The 8,001-nt window shown below is 46.9% G+C and overlaps 1 protein-coding gene across 3 annotated transcripts in view; it reads left to right on the forward strand.

Annotated features, from left to right (window-relative positions):
• LOC309708920 (myosin-10-like) overlaps positions 1 to 8,000 on the forward strand; it is a 63,859-nt gene extending 55,859 nt beyond the window's left edge. For all 3 annotated transcript variants that reach the window (XM_082537271.1, XM_082537272.1, XM_082537273.1), the window contains 13 exons: positions 198 to 350; positions 716 to 964; positions 1,048 to 1,260; positions 1,402 to 1,614; positions 1,729 to 1,890; positions 1,977 to 2,105; positions 2,201 to 2,289; positions 2,431 to 2,554; positions 2,876 to 2,965; positions 3,520 to 3,638; positions 3,731 to 3,839; positions 3,931 to 4,103; positions 5,052 to 8,000. In XM_082537271.1, coding sequence (XP_082393397.1) covers positions 198 to 350; positions 716 to 964; positions 1,048 to 1,260; positions 1,402 to 1,614; positions 1,729 to 1,890; positions 1,977 to 2,105; positions 2,201 to 2,289; positions 2,431 to 2,554; positions 2,876 to 2,965; positions 3,520 to 3,638; positions 3,731 to 3,839; positions 3,931 to 4,103; positions 5,052 to 5,199 — 1,971 coding nt within the window. In that variant the 3' untranslated portion in view covers positions 5,200 to 8,000. The remainder of the gene's footprint in view (positions 1 to 197; positions 351 to 715; positions 965 to 1,047; positions 1,261 to 1,401; positions 1,615 to 1,728; positions 1,891 to 1,976; positions 2,106 to 2,200; positions 2,290 to 2,430; positions 2,555 to 2,875; positions 2,966 to 3,519; positions 3,639 to 3,730; positions 3,840 to 3,930; positions 4,104 to 5,051) is intronic.
• Position 8,001: the final 1 nt, after the last annotated feature.

The following is an 8,001-nucleotide window of genomic DNA, read 5'->3' on the forward strand; positions in this document are numbered from 1 at the left end:
GTGCTTTTTAGACAGACCTCAGGTTAATCAACATTAAGCTTTCTAGTGAAGCCAATCAGCTTTCGCCTCTGTATTTCTCACACACATCCAACGAGGACAGCCTCTGCTAAAGTATCAGCGTATTAAGACTAAAACTGGTGTAACTGCTTTTCGTTTGTCTTTTGACCATCGTTTCTGATCGTGGTTTTTGCGCGTAGGAGTTGCGGCAGGAGGAGACGCGTCAGAAGCTGAACCTGAGCGGCCAAATCCGCCAGCTGGAGGCGGATAAGAACAACTTGCTGGAGCAGCAGGAAGAGGATGAGGAGGCACGACGCAGCCTTGAGAAACAGCTGCAGACCGTGCAGGCTCAGGTACATATTCACAGTAGGGCACATCTGACGCACACAAACCAGTCAGGCAGAAACACCTTCGAGGTACCGCTGAAGCCGAGTGCCAGGAGAAGGGCCCGGCAACCGTTTCCAGCTGTTTACCTGCTGTGAGCGCCTGTAGCAGCAGGTGCAGCACAGCGTGCATACAACTGTAACTCAGTGAGGCTTCACAGATAAATGAAGAGAAAATCTGAGTCACTTCAAAACATGTGGTTTGGATTAATAATTAATAAAACTATTATTAGCATCTCAGCATCTGCAGGTAAACCTCAGCTGATTATCTCTCCAGCACACACTGATGGGCCAGCAAAGGTCACGTCACAAATATTTTTAAAATGTCTTTGTAGCTGTTTGAGACAAAGAAGAAGTTGGAGGAGGATGTGGGAGCAATGGAGGGTCTGGAGGAGGTGAAGAGGAAACTCCAGAAGGACATGGAGCTCACCAACCAGCGTCTGGAGGAGAAGACAATGTCTTTGGACAAGATGGAGAAAACTAAAAACCGACTGCAGCAGGAGCTGGATGACCAGATGGTGGAACTGGACCTCCAGAGACAGATCGTGTCCAATCTGGAAAAGAAGCAAAAGAAGTTTGACCAGGTACCGGAGATCAAACAGAGATGAGATATTGAAGGTCTCTTACGGTTTGTTCAGTGTAATGAAGGCTCTGTTATCTATGTTAGATGTTGGCTGAGGAGAAGACCATCTCTGCTCGTTACGCTGAGGAGCGCGATCGCGCTGAGGCAGAGGCCAGAGAGAAGGAGACCAAGGCTCTGTCGATGGCCAGAGCTCTGGAGGAGGCCTTGGAGGCCAAAGAAGAACTGGAGCGGTTTAACAAACAACTTCGTGCTGAAATGGAGGACTTGATGAGCTCCAAGGATGATGTGGGGAAGAATGTGAGTGACCTTTTGACCTCTCCAGTGACACTGCTGATTAAGATATGTTCACAGAAATACCTGAGGACCTGAAATCTCAGGATTTCATAAGTTTATTGTGCAGCTGTGTCACATTTTTGCCACTCCTCTGGCTGCTCACAGGTCCATGAGCTGGAGAAGTCCAAGCGTACGTTGGAGCAGCAGGTGGAGGAGATGAGAACACAGCTGGAGGAGCTGGAGGATGAGCTGCAGGCCACAGAAGATGCCAAACTCCGCCTGGAAGTCAACATGCAAGCCATGAAGGCTCAGTTTGACCGAGACCTGCAGGCCAGAGACGAGCAGGGCGAGGAGAAGAAAAGAGCGCTGGTCAAACAGGTACAAAGTGGCTGATGATCTTGAAGGACTGACGCCACATTTTTAATGTGCAGTTTATCTTCATTTACATCATCAGAATGACAGTGTTTGCATTAAGTTGTTTTTTTCTTGCAGGTACGTGAGATGGAGGCAGAGCTGGAGGACGAGCGGAAGCAGAGATCTGTGGCTGTGGCAGCCAAGAAGAAGCTGGAGATGGACCTGAACGAGCTGGAGGGTCAGATCGAAGCTGCCAGCAAAGGCAGGGACGAGGCCATCAAACAGCTCCGGAAACTACAGGTACGCAAATGTTTGCTTAGTGTCTGTCCTGATTTTCAATTATCTCAGTCTCTAAGCTTGTCCGTATCACGTTGCTGCTCCTGCAGGCTCAGATGAAAGACTACCAGAGGGAGCTGGAGGAGGCCCGAGCCTCCCGGGATGAGATCTTCGCGCAGTCCAAGGAGAACGAGAAGAAACTCAAGAGTCTGGAAGCTGAAATCTTGCAGCTTCAGGAGGTGAAGTTCTGACTTTTGCCTTTTGTGGTGATAATCAGAGTTATTTGTGTGTAACGTCTGAAATGCTAAATGATCTCGTGTGTGTGTCTGCGCAGGACCACGCAGCTTCAGAGAGGGCCCGTCGACATGCTGAACAGGAGAGGGATGAGCTGGCTGACGAGATCTCCAGCAGTGCTTCTGGAAAGTCAGTATGAACATGTAGTTTTTCCAAACTTCATATTAATAATTAGCCAGGTTTTATGTGCCCCTCAGGGATCAAATGATTTGTTTTATAGTCTTACAATCGCTGTGAATCAGTAGAAATTTAATAGAAACTCTGCGTCAGGTCGTCGCTGCTGGAGGAGAAGCGGAGGCTGGAGGCTCGCATCACCCAGCTGGAGGAGGAGCTGGAGGAGGAGCAGGGCAACATGGAGCTGCTCAACGACCGCTTCAGAAAGGCCAACCTGCAGGTAGGCACACTAAATAATCAGCAGTGTCACAAACTTTATCTGGATGTGATTCAGCTACTGGTTGCTAGGGAAAACATTTTATTTCCCAACTGGCTGTCAAGTGTTTCCTGGAGGTTGGTGGGTGAAGCGAGTGACACAGAGAGTGATGTACCAAAAACCTCTTGATTGATGAGAAAGGATAAGACAAACTTGTGGCGTGCAAATGTTTCTTTTAAACACTAAACACAGTAAAATTAAAACACCCATCAACGTGTTTGTCTGCTCTCTCCTTTTCCCACAATCCCTCTCACCTGCCTGCCGCGCTCTCTCTCTCTCTCTCAGGTCGACACCCTGAATACTGAATTGGCAGCAGAGCGCAACACTGCGCAGAAGAGTGAGAACGCCCGCCAGCAGCTGGAGCGACAAAACAAGGTCTCGTAGACTTGAAGCTTATTACAGTGCTTATCTTTCTCATTTCCCTTCTGTTTACACCCTCCTGTACTACAAGCTGTTCTCTTTTTCATTCCCACACCTCATCTCATGTTTTTGTTTCTTTGTTTTTAAGCATTTCACCTCTCTTTAGTACATGTGAGCCCAGCCCGGGAGCTGCCACCAGTCTCCTCCGAGGTCTAAACCACAGCTCTATTCTTCCACCATCTGCCATTATCTACTACAAATCCTGTCAAATCCTGCCAGGCCGATTCTGGCCCCCGGGCCTTATGTTTGACACCCCTGATCTATACTAGAGGCAGCAGATCAGGACACAAGCATTTCGTATTTGGGGGTTCAGTAGCACAATGTGATCCCCAGATTCAGTTTCTCTGACCCGCAGCTCTACTGTAACTCTGCTGCAGATGCACGTTACAGATGCACCAGTGGGATCAGGAGATACGCGAGAACATGATCCTTCAGGTGCATGAACAGGACCTCCTGATCACAACTCTAAACTAACAAACTGAATATTTGCTCTGTTACCATGAACACAGGAGCTGAAGGCCAAGCTGGCAGAGCTGGAGGGGGCTGTCAAGTCAAAGTTTAAGGCGTCCATCACTGCTCTGGAAGCCAAAATCCTGCAGCTGGAAGAGCAGCTGGAGCAGGAAGCCAAGTAATCCAGATGTTAAAGAGCAGATTTTAGATCCTTTTGAGTAGACTACGATAATTTGGTCATGTTTACGTTTTCTGCTATTAAACCTCCAGGGAGAGAGCGGCAGCCAACAAAATCGTCCGACGTACAGAGAAGAAACTGAAGGAGGTGATGATGCAGGTGGAGGACGAGCGTCGTCATGCCGACCAGTACAAGGAGCAGGTACGGACACACAGGAAATGATTAGGCTTTGCGCCGTCTGCATTCACACTGCCGGTTCTCTACAACTTCTCACCCTCCATCTGTGCGTCAGATGGAGAAGGCGAACTCTCGCATGAAGCAGCTGAAGCGTCAATTGGAGGAGGCGGAGGAGGAGGCCACCAGAGCAAATGCCGCTCGCAGGAAGCTGCAGAGGGAGCTGGACGATGCCACCGAGGCCAGCGAGGGTCTCACCCGAGAGGTCACCTCACTGAAGAACCGCCTCAGGTACAAAGAGGACGGCGATTAACCGGTTTTAAAAATAACCCAGAACCTGAACTAGATACCGAAACAGTGCAGAGATAAAAAACACAGAGTGGAAACAGCCTGACCCAGTAATAATCGTGATCATTATTACTGGGTCAGGCTGTTTGCCAAAGTTTTGATCATTTAACTTATTATTCATTTTAAGAATCTGCTAAACTCACTTCACCAATCCTCCCACTACACCCTCTACACCCTCATCATGTTGACAGCTCTCATTCCTGCATGTCATTCCTCCAATATGGTGATGGAGCCGGGAGGCGATTGAGTAAATGGATTGGTACTTATAGATCACCTTTCTACTCTATTTTAGCACTCTCTGCCACAAGTCTAATTCAACCTTCTTCCAACCATCCACACTGATGGACGCTTCGGGGGAAACTCGGGTCCAGGGTCTTGCCCGAGGATACCTCATCACACAGACTGGAGGAGCCAGGGAGGCTCCTGTCTGACTAAACTGTAGTCAGACAACTATGTGATCTCATTTAGTTAATATTACTGCAGCTCTTTCACTTTGTTCAGGTACACAGCGCCAGTGATTACACTGGTACTATTACCAGACTGGTCAGTCTTAAGGTTTTGAAGCTGTGGCTGTCATTGCAGTGTGTTTACAGTCTGCTCCATCCTCCATCATAATGAATGAAAATGCAGTTACCGGTAAATGTGATGTTATGTTATGTTAGCATGTATTTGTGTCAGCAGCGGTCACAGTTTCACTTTTATAGTTGATCTTAGCGCCCGCTGGAGCTCCTGAGAACCGCATACGTCTTTCAAAATAACAGTTTTCCTGCGTTTAAGCCAATCACATCACCTCCCGGCTCTTCTTCCACCACAGTGGTATCTCGTCATCCCACAATCTATGTTTTCTGAAATGTTGGAGGTTTAAAGCTTTCTTCCGTTTGTTCTGCCCAGGCGTGGCGGTCCAGTCAGCAGCTTCTCCTCTGGCCGCTCAGGCCGGCGCAACCTCAACTTGGACGGCGCCTCCGTCGACATGTCAGACGACGACGCAGACAGCCGCTCCGGCGACTTTAACGAGACGCCAAACACCAACGTCGAGTAACCGCAGCAGCGACCGCCTCTTTCCTCACCCCACCCTTTTCCCCAACTGTGTCTCCCCCACCCCCAAAGTCCACATGGACTCATCTCAATCCACTCAGAAGATCAGAGCGATGAGAGGTTTCTATTCAAGCTGGGCGGAGCATGCCTGACAGCCCTTTTTTTTTCATCCGTCACATCTGCAGGGAAAATCCACCACCCTCCTCAAGGAACGCCTCCGATCTGGAGTGCCACAGGACAAACGGACACTTCTGCCTTACTCCGTTCTCCTCTGACAAGCTGCTAGTCCTGGCTCGTCCGTCAGCATCATCTCAGCATCATAACCCTTACACCTGCCCCGTCCCACCCGTCCCATCAGAAATCATCTGCTCTGCTTTTTAGGTACAAAGTGCTTTTTATACAAACGAAACTCTGCGTGTAGGCAAAGGTTGTGAGGTGTGCGCACATCACGTCCGTCATGTGGCCGCAACTCATACTGGAAATGCAGGACTACAAGGAAAAGTGTCTGACTCTGGTGTTTTAAGTGTTCTGCTCACTCGTCATGCAAAAGCCATCTCTCACCTGACACGCTCCCTCCATCCAGTGTTCTGAATGACTAAAACCTAAAAGCCCACACAAACCAAGGTCACTGTGGCCTCCGGACGGCAGCGCCGGCTGCTTTTGTTGCATGAGTCTCTTTCTGACGATGTTTCTTTTTCGGCTTTTACACTGCAGCACTTATGGGAACAACTAACATCTCGGGACATGCAATAGAAAAACACAGACTCTCAAGTGAAAGTATATTACTGTGAAAACAAACAAAAAAAGAGGTATTATATTTTCTCTGTGGCTTCATCTCAACATGTAATAAAAGAATGTCTCGCTGGGTTTTAACTGGTTATCTAAAGCTAACGACCTGTCCTGTGGATTGGCCCGAGCCGCGAATGATGCACCAATGCTGGAACATGCACAGAGAATTCAAACTTAAAGCCAACAAAGAGGAAAGAAGCTCAAACCGGAAGCACTAAAGCTGCACTCAGTACGACACTAAATGGTTGTAATCACGTGCTCCGATTAGACGCGAAGATTAAAACTAGTCACCTTATCACCACATTTACAGTGTTTGTCAGCCTTGCTTTGTATTACCTTTAAATTGACTTTATGCTATGATTTGGTAAAACATATACTGTAAATAAAACTGAAAAATTCAAGATCGCAGACGTCAACATTCAGCAAGCATTAGCTTTTCTCTGATCTTTAAGAAGCAAAGGTGTGATTTAACAACACTCGACTGCTGTTACTGAAACACTCACTGTCAGCTGGATGGAGAAATATTAACATTTTTAAGCCAGCACGGACAAAAAGTTTCAAGTGCCTGAGACAGATGTTTGTCTGCCTGGGCCAACCCAAAAACCTCATCTCTCTAGAGCGTCACGGGTCAGCCCTGGGGTCTCCTCCAGGAGGACACGCCCAGAACACCTCAGCTGGCTTCTTTATACGTGGAGGAGGAGGAGAGAGCTCATCTGAGAATCTAATACAGGCCAAATGTGGGCAAAAGTCCCATAAGGATGGCAGCAGGAAGCTTGGTTGACATGTAACCCTGAGTATTAATGTCGCCTATATTAAATATGTGAATGAAACAGGCATTACAGGCTGCTTTCAGCGCAAGACAAGTTTAAAAGTGTAGATGGAGTTGGAACAGAGTCTGACTCTGTAGTCTACACTCCTCTCTGTATTGCAATGGTTAAGTTGCATTGTGGGTAATGTAGGCACCATGAGGAGTAATGGTGGTTTTAGTGCATCAGTTTGGGTCCATTTATTTTAAAGACATCAGTCGAGTTCCCCTTAAATACTTCTTGTCTGCACCGGTTTGCAATTCCAAATAAAAACAGATCTCAAAAGTTTAAAGAAAATATTTTTCTTTCTTCAGCAAAATGATTAACAGAGTGTGCTGGAAAAACCCCTCAGAACAGCAGTGAAACACAAATCAGCAGATACAAACTATATTTTGCGACTTTAATCCCAAATCTTCAGACCTCTGACAGATCCGATCAAGCACTTGTTCTTCGTTCATTACAGGTTGTCTGAATTCAAGAGGTTTTTTTTTTCTTAGTTCTGCTTTATCTCCAGCAGCCTCCACAGTGTGAAAACCACACGCCAGGGCTCCCATATCCACCACCTGTGCCCATTAATGGCAGACTCCTGTGCCCCCCTCCCTCCTCAAACGTCAACACTAAACAGTATGTTTCTTTAAAAGTGCCTTAGACACTAAATAAGAACATAAGCGGGCAAAGCTTCCTCACAGAGGTGTAACAGGTACATCAAGAAGAAGATACTCAACACTTCATTTTGCTTTCTTTTCTTTTGTATTGTCGCCGTGCTTCGTATCATCATATCCACCGTGTACCTCTGCGTTTGTAATATCATCCTAGCTAGAGCGTGTGGGTCAAAGTCAGTATTACAGTATTATGATTAAACTAACACGAGAAGCGGAGCCCTCTGCGGCCTCATTTCCCCACGTTACTCTCATGCTAAGCTCGTTTCTCCCCCTCAGGCGAAGGCTTAGCACATTACTGTGGGAACTGATGCGCTGCACAGGATGCAATTTGGTTGGAAGCTTTAACATTCACTAGTAGTCAACTCTGTTTTCTTTTATTATTATTATAATTATTATTACTATTATTATCACCCAGCTGGCTGTTGACAACCAGGCGTTCAACTGCAAATACTCTCATCATTGTTATTTCTTGTATACCTGTATTTCTAGACGGTGATTTTTTTCTGTTTTTGTAAAAGGAAAATAAAGCATATTCATTGTAACTGTTAC

Source organism: Aulonocara stuartgranti (genome assembly GCF_965226115.1).
Source record: "Aulonocara stuartgranti genome assembly, chromosome: 6".
Lineage (NCBI taxonomy): Eukaryota > Metazoa > Chordata > Actinopteri > Cichliformes > Cichlidae > Aulonocara > Aulonocara stuartgranti.